The following is a 16,376-nucleotide window of genomic DNA, read 5'->3' on the forward strand; positions in this document are numbered from 1 at the left end:
TGAGATTTTGTGACTGTGGGGGCCATTTTAGTACAGTGAACTCATTGTCATGTTCAAGAAACCAATTTGAAATGATTCGAGCTTTGTGACATGGTGCATTATCCTGCTGGGAGTAGCCATCAGAGGATTGGTACATGGTGGCCATAAAGGGATGGACATGGTCAGAAACAATGCTCAGGTAGGCCGTGGCATTTAAACGATGCACAATTGGCACTAAGGGGCCTAAAGTGTGCCAAGAAAACATCCCCCACACCATTACACCACCACCACCAGCCTGCACAGTGGTAACAAGGCATGATGGATCCATGTTCTCATTCTGTTTACGCCAAATTCTGACTCTACCATCTGAATGTCTCAACAGAAATCGAGACTCATCAGACCAGGCAACATTTTTACAGTCTTCAACTGTCCAATTTTGGTGAGCTCTTGCAAATTGTAGCCTCTTTTTCCTATTTGTAGTGGAGATGAGTGGTACCCGGTGGGGTCTTCTGCTGTTGTACCCCATCCGCCTCAAGGTTGTGCGTGTTGTGGCTTCACAAATGCTTTGCTGCATACCTCGGTTGTAACGAGTGGTTATTTCAGTCAAAGTTGCTCTTCTATCAGCTTGAATCAGTCGGCCCATTCTCCTCTGACCTCTAGCATCAACAAGGCATTTTCGCCCACAGGACTGCCGCATACTGGATGTTTTTCCCTTTTCACACCATTCTTTGTAAACCCTAGAAATGGTTGTGCGTGAAAATCCCAGTAACTGAGCAGATTGTGAAATACTCAGACCGGCCCGTCTGGCACCAACAACCATGCCACGCTCAAAATTGCTTAAATCACCTTTCTTTCCCATTCTGACATTCAGTTTGGAGTTCAGGAGATTGTCTTGACCAGGACCACACCCCTAAATGCATTGAAGCAACTGCCATGTGATTGGTTGATTAGATAATTACATTAATGAGAAATTGAACAGGTGTTCCTAATAATCCTTTAGGTGAGTGTATATTATACTAAAGGGATGGTTTGCCCAAAATCATTTAAGTATGAACACTACCATTCAAAAGATTGGGGTTGGTAAAATATTTTTATTGTTTTTGAAAGTCTCTTATGCTTACCAAGTAATATGATATAAAATGTCATTTATTCCTGTGATGGCAAAAAAAAAATGTGTAGAGAAAAATCTGTGTGTTTAAGCTCACCGTGTGATGCAAAGCACTACAAGGCAGATAATGGCCACTTGCAGAGCTCCAATGATGGATGCGATCAGAACGTAACGCAGTTTTCCCGAACCAGGTACCACGTACATCACATTATAGTCCTTCCTATCACACTGCGGCCCAATGAAGCCCGAATGACAACTGGAAAACACACACACAAGATAAAATTATATTAGACTTTAAAGCAAAGAGAAGATGGGAATAGTCAAGACTATTTTAGCAGACCCCATGACATCAAGTAGTGTGTGTCGATGTGATGATAGAGGACAGTGAAAGAGCGTGAGTATAATCACATGGCAGTAGGATGTTAATGCCACTTTTTGTGAATAATTACTAGGCATTCAGTGTTTATAGGTGCAAAAAAGCAGTGGAAGTGTGTGTGTGTGTGTGTGTGTGTGTGTGTGTGTGTGTGTGTGTGTGTGTGTGTGTGTGGGAGTGAGTGTGCAGCAGGGAGCTGGTGGACACTGGGAAAAACATAGTCTTGTTTAATTAGAACCTCGACCTCTCAGAGGAGGCGGTTAAAGGGACATCTGCCAGCCAGCGCGCGCACACACACACACACACACACACACACACAGCTGGTAGGAATGAATCATCTTTTTGGGAGAGGCACATACACAATATCTTTTCTCTTTTTCTCCTTCCTTCACATCTTTCATCTCATTCTCATCTCATCTCTCATTTCTCGTTCTCTCCCCTGCTTTTGTCTTATCACCGCTTCTCCAAAATCATTCTCACACTGTTCTTTAAAGAGTGGGTGTGTAGGTGAGGGAGAAGGAAGATTATGCTGTGTTGTGTGGTGCCGTTACCTGCAGGTGGGGGGCGAGAGGTTGCTAGGATACTCGCACTCTCCATGGACACAGTAGTTCTTGTAACGCTCCGGACACGGGATGTAAAGACCCCACGGTACCTCGCTCACCTGGTCTCTGTCCTCTAAACACACCCAGGAAAAGAGAGAGAGAGAGGAAGACTGTTGTAATTCTGCAGCCATGTTTATGTTGTCAGGTTGTTGTGTGAGCACTATACTGCGGAGATGACGAGTCAGCAACGTCAACTTCCTCTTCATCAGCCAACACTGACTCAGAAAACACTAGTTTATTAATAAACAATTCAAATGTCTCCTTGCTATTTTCCCCGACACATTCATAATCATTAGGCAAGCTTTTTGCGCCCGCTTAAAGCACGACATATATTCTGCCCCCCAGTGGCCTAAATGAGTCTAAAAAAAAAAAATGTTGGTAATATGTAATGAAATCTTGACAAAACAGGTTTCATAAAATTGGTATAGAAAAAAGTATCATTCAGGTACTGGTATCGAAGTCAAGGTATTGGTATCATATTGAAAAAAAAATTAACGATACCCATCCCTAATTATGCCCCTTTTTACAAGATGTAACATAAGTTGAAATTTCAGCTCAAAATACCTCACAGATCAATCACACCATGTTGTAAATGCCCATTTTTGAGTGGGAGGAAAAACATGCTGTTTTCATGCATGCATCTTTAAATGCAAATGACGGAGCCATTACAGCTCATGCCTCAGATACTCTGCCAGAAAACAAACAAAACATCTGTTTGGTTTTAGATTTATCACGCTCACGTGACATTGCAGTTCTTCATCATCATGAAAGTTTGTTATCTGCATGCGTTTTAAAGCCCAATCAGTCTAAACTTCTGATATATGGTTTTCTAAACGCAAACATCCGAAGCACGCGCACAGAAAGCTGGCTGTCAGACGGCGCGTCCCGTGAGTATTAAACTAAGTTTTCTTTCACGTCTTATTGCGGTTAAACTGTCAAATACACACAAGGTTATGTCAAACAAAGTTCACATAAACACAGTCGGTTATGTCTGTGAACATAAATAGCAAGTAAAGAAATCACATGTGTAAATTAGATCTGTGTCTTAAAGTGAAAGCAGCATGATATACAGTACCTACTGCTATATATGCTGTTAATATGAATCAAACAATAAAAGAAAAACAGAAAATCATTGACTGCTCTTGATTGAATTAACTTTAGTAGCACTGTGTACAGCTCACTCAGGGCGGGGTCTATGCTAATAGGGCAGAGTCAGAGCCGAAGCTCAAAAAGGCTAACTCAGTGGTCTCAAACTCGGAGTCCGTTTACATGACAGTTTTTAACTAAAAACGGAAAACTTTTTATGCGTTTTGGCCATTTATTTACATGACAACAGCGTTTTGGGGGCCTGAAAACGCAAAGTTTTGAAAAAAGGATTCAAATTGCAAGTTTTTGAAAACACTACAGTTACTGTCTCTGTGTAAACTACAAAAATGCAAATTTCTAAAAATGGTGACATCATGCGCATGCAAATTAGGCGTTCATTCTATAGGCGCGTAGTGTTCAAAGTGAAATCGTCAACTACTGGCCTGGCAGCATAATACAGCGTTTTTAATCGTTTTCACAGATCCGTTAGTCTGGGAAAACTTAGATTTGCTCTTAAAGTTAGTCTGGCAAAGAGCTCATTCAAGCTCATTTCCAATCCGCCGAAATCGAGGCACCAATCAGAAGCGTTGGGGCGGGCTTTACACGATGACGACAGCGCTGGGATTTTGAAGCAGATTTTGTAGCCTAACTTACATTACAAAGATGGATGCCGCCGTCGAACATCACTCGTTCGAATCAGCTATCGCGTCTGTTTTAAGCGATTTGAACGTTTCCTTTTTGTTAAAAACCGAGCAAAGAACAACACTCCGAGATGTTTCTCCGCCGCTCTGCATACATCATCTCCTTCATCGCTCTGATTGGTTTTAGGTCTATCCGCGACGTCCGTTGGCGACGCCCCTCTGGAAATGATTTGTCTATGATTACAACAGTTACAACTGAGAATGGTCTGGTTTTAACCAGGCTACAGATCCGGGATCATTTTGAAAACGTTGACGTCTGTACGCAAAAAACACAAAGTTTTTAGTACATTGTTGTCATGTAAACCTACCCTCAGTTCCTAGAGGGCCACGGCCCTGCAGAGTTTAGCTCCAACTCACCATGCTTGGAAGTTTCTAGTAGTCTTGAAGACCTTGATTAGCCGGATGATCAGGTGTGTTTAATTAGGGTTGGAGCTAAACTCTGCAGGAACTGAGTTTGAGATCATTTGAGATCGTTGTGCTAACTCGTTTCTGGGTTCCTGCAGCACTCATGTGAATGTGAATAAATAATTTGCTGAAACCTTCCCTTTCCCCACAGCTCTCCAATTTCAGTCTTCAATTTCAATCTGTTCCTCATAGACTGCTATAAAATAATTAGACTTGGCACAAAGAGGGTGAGTAAATGATGACAGAATCTTAATTTTTAGATGAACTAGCCTTTTAAAGGAGTTTTAGACTATTTAGCATTGAGTACGTTTTGTCTCTAAACGGTGAGTAGAAAACTGTGTGTGTACGACGTGCAAGAGAGCATTTGAAGGGTATCTGTGTAAGTCAATGGAGGGATCAATGCTACAGCAGTGACACCACACCCTCCTCTGTTTACTCAATTAATCACAATCTTCCTTCCTTTCTTTTCTTCTCTCTTTCTCACACTCTCAAACTCTCTCCTCACACTGTCTGTGAAGCAGGTCACACCACTCAGTCAAACTGTCACACACACACTGGGAGGTATCAGGGTACGGTGGCCTGTTGAGGACACATAAAGCAGGCTAGTTCTCCAGAGACTCGCTGGTTTCAATATGCTCCTCCTCACTGCTCTGTTAATCACAGGAGAGGAGCGACACTGTTTTTAGGGCTATTAACATTTATGTTTAGTGCCTTTTGATTTATTAACACTTTTAGTGAATTTGAAATTAAATTTTAAGCAACCAGACTCTAATAAACAAATCTTAAAGAAATTTTCTCCATTTACTAGTAAATTAATGTCAAATTTATTCATAAATGGGACTTTTAACAAAAGTAGTCATTTCGCAATCCGAGTAGGTCAGAATTTCATTAAAATGCTCGACATCTATGAGTGGGAAACATTGTTATAATGAAGGACTGCTGTAGCAAAAATCTTTGATAAGCATTATTTTGATTTATTTCCCTAAATGGGAAACTTAATGTACAAAAATGTTATGCGTTTTAAAAATAACAAAAATACATTAACACTACCCTTCAAAAGTTTGGTTTTGGTAAGATTTTTTAATGTTTTTGAAACAAAATGTCCAATACTCAACAAATGACTATAGTGAATATTATTACAATATATATCGGTATATATATATATATATATATATATATATATATATATATATATATATATATATATATTTAAATGTAATTTATTCCTGTGATGCAAAAGTCTTCAGTGTCACATGACCCTTCAGAAATCATTTTAATATGCTGCTTTGCTGCACAACATTTCTTCTTATTTTTAATGTTGTGCTTCTAAATATTTTTATGAAAACCACAAAGCATTTTTCAGGGTTGTTTGATGAATGGAGAGTTTAAAAGAACAGTATTTGTTTGAAATATAATTTTTGTATCAATGTAAAAGTCTACTGTCACTTTTTATAAATGTAATGCGTCCTTGCTAAATAAAAAAAATAAAAAATTGATGTTTTTTTTGTTCAGTAGCAACATTTCCCTGTTGTTCAGGAACCTCAGAGGTATTTTTTATACAAATGATCATGGGTCTCTAATTTATGATTTATGACTGGGTCTGGGTCAAATAGTCAAAATATTGCATTTCATGTGACTATTTGAATCTACTAAGCTCTACTAACTACCGCATGGGTACAGAATGTAGTTATGCTTATAAAAACAAAAACAAAACACAAAGCCTTGTAAGAGAAATGGTGTGTGAGGGGTACCTTTCCTCATAATCTCTTCAGATCAGGAATAGAATGAAAGTGATTAGACTGTCAGGCTGGAGCAGAGGTGAACACATTTGTGTTGAATAAATTGAGAGTTGCGACTGACCTTTACAATGTCCGAGGTATTTGACCTCAATCCTCTCCTGCTTCTGACACGACACCTCTTTCACCTGGCAGGGGTTGTCATAGGAGCGGCCGTCTGATGCACAAACTGGATTAAAACTGATGTGGGAGCAATCGATGTTACACACACACCTACAGAGAGAGAGAGAACATAGAGCAGAGTAAACTCTACTGTCCGCACTAGATGAAGATTCAAGCCTGGGTTTTAACAAGGGTGAGACAATAAATTCCCTAGATAAGACTGTTTTGTTTATTCAACTTTAGTTATGTCCCAGGGCTTGTTTTTATTATTTTTCTCTTTAGAGGCCGTTTACACGAAAACAATGTATTACAAAACAGAAACGTTTTTCATTTGTATTTTTCACGTACAGACAACAACTTTATCAAAACTATCCCTGTTCACATGGATCTGCAAAAACGATTAAAAACGCTGTAAAGTTAATTTTATTTCAAGTAATGAAAGCTTTTTTTTTAGGGTCTTAGTTTTAGTTAACTATAATAAACCTGACCCAGACAGACTTCCAATCTTAAAGATGAAAATCCATCATAAAAGTATCCTATTAATTGATTTTTAAACAAACAAAAAAACAAAAAAAAATCTTAAAAAAGGAAATAAACCATTTAATATGTATTATGTGAAAAAGATTTATATACATTTTGACACTTTATTCATGTCGTCATTTCCATCACAAACAACAATTTTGTCCCTATGATAAGGTTTTGCAAAAGTTACTGTACTTCATTACCAAAAAGACAACAATGTCAGTTTGCATACTTGATATGAAATCTGAGACATGTCATGTACAGTATGAAGAATACAAAGACAATTCATAGTAAATATCACTTGTTAACATTTCCAATAAAGTTGTAATTATGTCAAATGTATGCAATATTATTTATGTGCACTTAGGTTACAAAAAAAATAGCAATATAAAGTAGTTCATCATTAGATCTCAAATGTGTAGCAAATTAGCTCTAAGAAATATTAATAATCAATAATAACTTGTTATAATATTTGGATCACTTAATGGAATTAACTTAATGTAGTAAAATGAATACTACAATCAATTAACCTGTTTGTCCAGTGAACACTCAGTGTTAATTGTTTATTAATTCTAAGAAATGTACATTTCCAGGGCATGGGAAATGTCTTTGTTACTGTACAGTACTATTCAGATCCTGTAGCCAGAAATCTACCATTAGTTTCTCCAGATATGAGCTTGAGACACGGACAACTTTACGTGTGACATGAACAAGACTTTATTAACTAGACTAAACACTTACTCTACTCCAACATACACATACATACATGCAGACAGTTTACCAGGGGAAAGAGAGCTGAAGCAGAATACAGGAAAGCAAGAAGTTATAGCATTGTTTGATGTTCAGCAGATCAACAGCCTGAGCAAACCATCAGTTTAGTTCTAACATGCCCTTCTTAAAAAGGGGTAAGGATATTTAATGTGTCAAATAATGAGACTAAGTTTGATACTTGCATGTTTTTCGCCCATTTGAATTAAACTGTCCTGATTAGGGTTGGGTATCGGTTGGGTTTTATCCGATACCAGTACCTACTCTGTATTTTTTAAACGGTTCCGGTGCTTAAACGGTTCTTGAAACGGTACTTAAGAAAACGAAACCGCACACACTTTATCAAAAAATAATACCCTTTTATTTACAGGGCCAAACTGGACACAATATTAACTTAAATCTTTAAACAATATAAATACAAGTAACATATGGTAATAATAAAACCAATATAAAATAAAAAAATGTACATTACATTTTACACATTTACATAATATCAAATAAAACAATATTGTATCAAACAATGTAATAATACTGGAGATTAGCAGAGATTACTAGCAGGCAGAGCTGCCAACTCTCACGCATTGACCGTGAGACTCACGCAATTGACCCTTTTCACACGCTCTCACGACACACATCCATTTTCTCACGCAGAGAAAAATCGCGGACAAAGAGGACACCGACAGACAAGACAGAGAAGGTTACTTTTGATATGGAACAAGTCCACAGCTGTCAGATTCTGTCAATATTTTTACGAGATTCACACAATAAATAACGTTTTGGCTCTTTGAAATGTGACAGATCGCTGTAGCGCGTCAGTTCAAACGGCACGTGATACAGCAGCCTACAAATCCACTGCTTCTTAGCTACGCAGCGTTGAGTGAACCTATGAAAGAGAACATCTCTGGTTACTGGGTGTAACCTATGTTCTCTCAATAGGGAACGAGACGCTGCCGACCAGCTTCCTTTTTCGGCAGAGAAATCTGACGGTAGGCCTACTGATCCACTTGTCCGTGCGACACTTCAGTCGCGCCGCACTCCACTTTATTCCTATGGGTGACGTCACGCGACTTTAACGCGCCCGCAAAGCATCCCGGGAAGGCGGCGCTTCATTTGGAAAAATGCTGCGCGTCAAAAAGCTGGCCGATGCCCAGCTTTATGCAAATAAATCCGTCAAACGCGACGCGTCTATCCAATAGAAGTAGTCTCTCGAGGGGCCTTTGTTCTAGACTGGCCGCTGGGTCAAAACCACGCCCATAGCGGTAAACTTGAGGAACGCGCATCAACTTACAAATGTGGAGAGGTTGCGATACCACGCTTCAGTCGTGTCGCAAAAGTGGATCAGTACCGTAAGGAGCAGATGGCGCGTGCGCGCCAACATAATATGACGACGTAAGTGCGTCGAGGCGGCGCCCGTGCCATTAGCCAATGAATTGGCTCGATTCTATATGGATTCAGACTATCGGCACACCCAGAGGGCGTTCTGACGCGTAATTTTACACGTGAAATGCAGCCAAACCTTGCGAGCAAGAGCGCGCATGCGAGACAGAAGAGACTGTGCGTGTGTGTGTGTGTGTGTGTGTGTGTGCGCGTGTGTTCCTAATTAAGTCAGGCACCGGAATCAGGCACCGAAATTGTCGTTCTTATTCGGTCTGGTTACTACCGTTTATGTCGGAACCGGTTCCCTACTGGCATCGAGTTTCGGTACCCAACCCTAGTCCTGATGCAATTTGTTGAGGCTCCAGTTGATCTTTGCTGATGTGGTCTTGATGAGAGAGAACCAGTGGGAGTCATAGGATCTTTGGTGAATGGAAAGACAAGGCCGCAGCCTGGCGCAAGCTTGGGGGTCCTTGGGGGACTTCTAGTTCAGCATCATCTTCACATAGGGGCTGCGTTCCAGTCCACTTTTAGACACGCACTTGCGAACTTCCCTAAGCACTTCCCCTCGGGGGAATCCCTGCCGCCATTTTGAAGTGCGTTCCACTTCAGTGGACGAGGGAAGTCTATGTGGACAGACACTTGTTCCCTCGATTTTGACAGAGGGAGCGAGTCTACTTCATATGTACACTTCAGGCAGCTCCATATACCACAATGCAACACAATTGTGACGTCACCGCAGATCTCGTCTAATCACCACCACCACAAACAACTCTGATATATTAATTATATATATTTTTAATTTAAAACAACCCAAACACACCTATATACATTTGGATGCTGCATTAAACAAATTCTTAAAGGAAAAAAAAAATTAAATAATAAATCAACTCCATGGCTGATTCCAAGTGATCAAGGGCTTAGGACGTTCCAATTCAGCCAATTGCAGTTTCCGCCAGTAGTGGGCACTCGTGCAACGTAAGGGCCCTTACATAGTCAACGCATCGGTACGCATACGCGTGCGCAAGGCTACACATCGCTACGCTTCGGCCGCCATTATGCGTCAATGCGTAGCCAAATGTGTCATCCTAGTTTTTGATACGCGACGCGCCGATGCACGGAATACTATGCGTTGTCGGTGGGGGCGACATTGCAAGTAATGTACATAAAAAGGTATATTATTATGTTTACAGAAGAAGAAGATTTGAATACAATGGCGGGCGAAGAGGAAAAGTTATGCGAGCTTGTTCGTATACATCCTTTGTTGCCGCCGATGTAAAATCAGCAATATGCACTCCTCTTCAGTCCATTTTGATCTGAATATTACGTGACCCGACTCTAGACTCTACTACCCCCTGCTGCGCGATCGGTGTATTGCATTTCACGCATCGCCGGTGACGCTTGTGTACTATGAAAAGGAGCGCGTAGCTCGCGTCGCTCGCGTTGCTTGCTCGCGTTGCTCGCGTTGACTATGTAACGGCCCTAAGCAATGACGTATCCGAATGGACAAGACGGAGGGAAGTTAGCAAGTGAAGGGCATGACAATTTTGGACTGGAACGCAGCCCAGGATTTCAGAAAAGAACTAAGAGACTAAGAGGCGTGATCTTGTTATCAGTGGTTTTTTAAAGCGTGAAGATGTCACACCCTCTGGAGGTGTGTGAGCCAATAGGAATTTGTTCAATTGGAGGGAATTTGTTTACAACCTTTGTTTCAAGCAGGCCTTTGAACATGTAATTTGATTGGGTGTTTAACAAAATAATCTTCAAGATTCTTATAATACTAATGCGTCACAAAGTTAGCAAAATGTAATGTAAATGAACAAATGGGGGACGAAGATTGGAGTTTATAGAGACTAAACATGCTTACACATACAGTTTGATTTTGGTTAACCATAGTATGCAAATCATGTTTCAGACCAAAATAGTTTAGGAGAATGAAGACATAGGCCAAACCAAAAGGAAAATCATGAGATGGAAAATTAGATACATGTTAATACATTTATCACATGGTTATATATATAGAATTTATAGGATTAAAAGGGTTCATTTCTCCTCAGCAAGAATTAAGTGAGAGTCATAATTCCCTGCACATTCCTTTTGGTCGTAAAACTTATCAGTCTTACTGTGTCCTGTAACAGAACACGAGTTCTGCCAGTGTGTTAGCTTCATTTGGGATGTTAGTTTTTGGGGGAAGTTTCATAGACCTTCGTTGGGGGAGTGAGTTTGCTGGATTATTCATTATAAAGAATAATTTGTGTGTCTGATTGGTCCAGATGCTACAAATGTCATTTCAATTGTTGTCATTTCCACCACAGAATCAATGGTGATTTGTACGGAGCCCCTGAAGGGACATGGTGACGAGAAAAAATATGAGATGGGAGGAAAAATGATTGGTCAATGCTTTTGCACTTTGTCGCAAATGCTTTGCGTTCCCTCGGGAAACGTTGCAAATGCAAAGTTTTGCAAGGGAACGGAAAAGTCTAGTGAACCCAAATGCATTGAAATATAGTTTTTCCTCCCATCGAATTTTCTTTTTCCATCACAATGTCCCTTTAGGGGCTCCGTAGATTTGAGATGGTGGAAATGACATTTATTCATGAGGGATCAGATGATCCATGAATATCCACTGTTGGACATTGTTTTTTTTTAATAAAGTAGTGAGCTTCTATAAGTCCACATGGTCAAACATGTTCTCAGAGTCAGAAAAACACTGATTAATAAATCCGATTCAGATTACAATAAGAAGAGAAAGCCATTTGCACAAACAAATCACAGCAAATCAAATACCATTAATTGTACCAAGTGATGTTCCTATTAGAGTACAGGCAAGCACTCACAAACAGATGCGCACATATTCTTCATTTATTCAAGCATTCTCAAAGAATCTTTCCGTTTACTTTGCATTGCATGTGCAGTTTATCTGTTCATTTATTTATCTAAACACACAGTTCTGCCAGACACCCCATTACTGGAGACTTCTGCTATCCTGGCAGAATGAGCATCGTCTCTCCCTCTCCAACTCGCAGCCTGAGATATTTATCTATGTGGATGAACTACGATATCGCCATCTGTTTGCCTGTGTGGTCTCAGATTAAATATATGATTTTTTTTAGCAAAAGTTATCTTGCCTGTTCTTATGCCTGCATGCGTCTTTATAGATATGTTTGCATGTGAGGAGTCCAAACGTCTGAGACCACTAGTAAAGATGTTACTATTTAGCATTTTTGTAATTTAACTCTGATGCATTGTTACCATTAGATATGTAGAACTCTCTCAGAATGGATAATTTGGAATTTATTATTAGATATGGAATCAAAACCCCCAAAATATTAAGGTCAGTGTTTTTATTGTTAACTAACTAAATATTCAAAATACGTAGTTGTTGTTGATTAAAATACATCTGAAATAAAATATAAATATAAGACAACTTGAAATGTAAAAAATATATATATTTTTTAAACAAGAACAAAACAGACAAAATAACCAAAAAATACTAAAAGTTAAACTATTACTGAATAATATATCAAAATATTAATATATAATGTAACAGTATATAAAAATTATTAAAATAATGCTGATTTATATATGGGTATGTTTTTAATGACTACAAGTTCGATAAAACCATCCATATATGAGGAAAATATTTCATATATTTTTGAATTATTTTAATTATAAGGAAAGAATAAAGCATTAACTTGGTTAACTTGGACAATATGTCAAAAAAAGCAAATTACAGCTACAGGTTTTATTTTATATGCATAAAATGCTTAGAAAAAAAGCTCACAGGAAAAAGCATACATTGACAACAACATAATCAGTGAATCAGTTGATCAACTTTTCATTGGTTCTCCTGTTTTTGCATCAGCCTGAGCCTGGCCAAAAATTATGCACAATTTGGCATGTTCCATTGCGTTATCACAAATAAAACAATTGACTCGAAGCAAAACTATGCAATATGCTTACAAAATCTTTAAAAATATATATCAAGATGTTTCTTTGGTTCTATTAAAAAATAATAATGCTAAAAAAAATACTCAAATGGGTTGTTTTACAGGTATGGTTATTTTCAAGATGCAATGTTTGTTTGAATCCCAGATACGCTTTCAGGCTTTTGTACCGAACTCTTTGTACTAATAACATTGAGTATCAAAGAACTTTATATACAGTATGGTCATATTGCTAGTTAATGAGATGAAAGTGTTTGTGTGTGTCTGTCTGGCATTGGGAAGTGTATAACTACGGTAATTACCATACAGGCACACTTACAAATTCTTAGAGAGAGAGAGAAAGACAAAACGCTCTTAGACCACATACATTTGTTAGATCCCATCAGTCTAATATATTTACTGGCGAGCACTTCATCTCCGAGTCTGGTATTGATTTATAAAACCCCTCTGTAATATTTCTAATCCCTCCATATATGCCCAGAGGATAACAGACCAGACCTGGCAGCATTTGGCAAGACACACGCAAGACAAAGCAATATGAACCATGTCTGACTCGCTTATCCACACATATGTTCTCACACAACCATTTGACACAAAAACACGCACACAAGATGTGATTCTTCAAACAGCATGCTTTGAAGCAGATTCATTGCATTTCCACTGAGCTGAAGTAAATGTGATTAGAGGGTATGAATTGATTACTGTTGGCTTGAGCTGGATTTCTATGCTATAGGACCATCAATGCGCGCAGATGTAGCTGCTAATTGGTTATCAGACACAACACGCACATACAAATAGATTCCAGGGGGAATGAAAGGTAAAGAAAGGGAGAGAGTGATGGAGAGAGGACTTCTATAACGTCTGGAATTACAGCTCTGCAAATTAATCTGGCACACTCACTGTTCGCTGTGGCTGATGGGAACTATATTTTCTCATTTTTCACAGCTTTCCAAAAATATAATTGATGAAAGCAACTTAGAAAGGATCAGTAGGGATTTCGTGACTCTCAAAGATATACTTAATCTCGTGGAATTGGAGCAGCTATATTTGGTATATTAGATTCCCCGCATATTAAACCACAAAAATCTACAGCGACTGTAACACACAAACATTTTCTAACAGGCCATTTTCTATAAATGCATAGGATTTTTTCGCTCTTAGGGCCTGTTTACACCTGGTACTAAGATGCGTTTTGGTCGATCGGATCACAAGTAGACGAGGGACATATTCCCGTTTACACCTGGGGCCCTATTTTAACGATCTAAAACGCAAGTGTCAAGCGCAAAGCGCAAGTAACTTTGTGGCCGGGTCTTGGGCTCTGTTGCTATTTTCCCGGCGGGATAAATGCCTCTTGCGCCTGGCGCAAATCTAAAAGGGGTTGGTCTGAAGTAGCTTCATTATTCATAGGTGTGGTTTGGGCGTAACGTGAAATAAACCAATCAGAGCGTCATCTCACATTCCCTTTAAGAGCAGGCGCGCTTGTTCTAAAGCAGATTCCTATTATAACGGTGGATTTGCCAGGCGCGCGCCAGGAGCGGTTCACAGCCGAGGAGAGCAACGTTCTCGTCAGGGCCATAAAACACAGAGAAGTGACATTAGGGATGGAGAAACCCACCCAAATTAACTTCTGTTAAACAGGCGTATGATAATTTGGGTAAATGTGTAAGCTACATGTATGCTTTTATAATAAATTGTCTGTCTATCTATCTATCTATCTATCTATCTATCTATCTATCTATCTATCTATCTATCTATCTATCTATCTATCGTAATAATGAATGATTTGCAAAAATGAAAACTGCTGCTTAGATGAGAGAATCAAAAAGTGTATGCGCGTTGTGCACACGCTACATTGATTATGGCCAAGCATGCGCGCTTAAAATAGCATAATGAACAACGCGCAACGCGCCACTGACTTTAGGCTAGTTTTTTTCTGGTCAGTGGCGCAATTGTTTTATGGAACAGCAAAATAGCAAAAGGGATTATTTGCGCCGGAACACGCCTCCTTTTTTGCGCTGAACCGCCCAGGGAGCGCAAGTTCATTTCCTAGTTTAGCGACGTGCTTCTGTGGAGGGAAAATCGCGCTTTGCGCGGGTGCAAAATAGGAATGATACATGCGTCGGTGTACAAAGTCAATTGCGGTGGGTGCAAGATAGGGCCCCTGGTGCTTTAATCCGTCTCTTTTGTCCACTTTCAACCACTTCTGTCCTTATTTCTTTGAAGGGAGGGTCTATAGGCGGGTAAATGTATGGGCTTTTTCAGATATTTCGATATAATGGACAAAATAAACTCACGCAATTTACATATAAACACGTAAGGAGACAATGGAAAAACATACAGAGAACATTAGCATTCGTTTCTGCTCTGACAGCCGCAAGACCAGCCGAACGCTGTGAGTGTGTGTTAGAAATCAGGAATGATGAGAGAACATTGTGCTTGGTATGTTTATTGTCTTCAAACCAAACTTGGGTCTTCAGCCGACAAAGTTTAAATCCCGTCTGGCTAGAGCTCTTCCCATAATGTTTAAGCACTAGGCCGGGTCAGGCGGAGAGTCTTTTGTGGCTGTTCAAACGCATTCAACCACATGAGCGTCTACACTACGAAAGCAATCCGGTCCAATCCGTTTTCTACTACCTCTGGAAGTGGTTGAAAGTAGGGATGTCCCGATCCGATCACACGATCGGAAATCGGGCCCGATCACGTGGTTTTAGACTCGATCGGAATCGGACGTTACCTCCCGATCAGGACTCGGATATATGTAAATTAGGGGTGTAACGGTACATGTATTCGTAATTATTGAACCGTTTCGGTACGCATACAAACCGAACGATTCCTAGGACCATCATGGACCATTTTTCCTGCAGACAAAATCCGCGCTGGCGCGATCACCACAACGTTGCGCAACATCAAATGGCAAACGTAATGAAAGCGGAACGAAACTGCGCTGCTCATTATATTGTGCTTAACGGGCCATTTATCAGTTCGGACCAGCAACATCTGTGCAGCGCGAGATCAAGCGACACTGTGCTAAGAGATCCAGTGAAGAAAACATTTGAATTCGCCACTGAAGTAATAACATCGCTGCGAGATCTAGTGAGAAGCATTCAAATTTCTCCGTTATTAACCGTAGATCTCTATTAGATCAAACAGCGCTGACGTGGACACCAGGAGAAACATTGTGCCATGAATGAACATGGATTTAATGTTGCTCTTCAAAACTCAAATATTAGGACCTATATAAATATATATTTAAATGTGATTTTTAATGTGATTTCCAAAACATTATTTGTTCATCCTTCAAAGATTACCCCCATGTATAAACCTGAAAGTTTCAAGATGTAGGAAAACTCAAACTTATTTAAAAATAGTTTTTCTTTTAATAAATAGGACATTTCTCTGGCATTTCTTTCTTTTTGCTGTATCGTATCGAACCGAACCGCAAATTTTGTGAACTGTTACACCCCTAATGTATATATATATTCTCATTTTTTTTTTTTACACTTTTAAAACATTTTTATTTTTTGTTTACATGCCTGTCGGGTATTTTAAGTTGAGGTGCTATTTGTTTTTATATTAGACTTTTTCTGTGGCACTAAAGTCCAAAAGTGAAGAT

At 39.4% G+C, this 16,376-nt stretch overlaps 1 protein-coding gene across 2 annotated transcripts in view; it reads right to left on the bottom strand.

Annotated features, from left to right (window-relative positions):
• tmeff2b (transmembrane protein with EGF-like and two follistatin-like domains 2b) overlaps window positions 1–16,376 on the bottom strand; it is an 83,422-nt gene that overhangs the window by 11,411 nt on the left and 55,635 nt on the right. For both annotated transcript variants that reach the window (XM_056266869.1, XM_056266868.1), the window contains exons 6-8: window positions 6,115–6,263; window positions 2,012–2,135; window positions 1,185–1,343 (exon numbers count right to left, since the gene is read on the bottom strand). In XM_056266869.1, coding sequence (XP_056122844.1) covers window positions 1,185–1,343; window positions 2,012–2,135; window positions 6,115–6,263 — 432 coding nt within the window. The remainder of the gene's footprint in view (window positions 1–1,184; window positions 1,344–2,011; window positions 2,136–6,114; window positions 6,264–16,376) is intronic.

The sequence above is a fragment of the Rhinichthys klamathensis genome, unplaced genomic scaffold (assembly GCF_029890125.1).
Source record: "Rhinichthys klamathensis goyatoka isolate OS25496 unplaced genomic scaffold, OSU_Roscu_1.1 h1tg000254l_1, whole genome shotgun sequence".
NCBI lineage: Eukaryota > Metazoa > Chordata > Actinopteri > Cypriniformes > Leuciscidae > Rhinichthys > Rhinichthys klamathensis.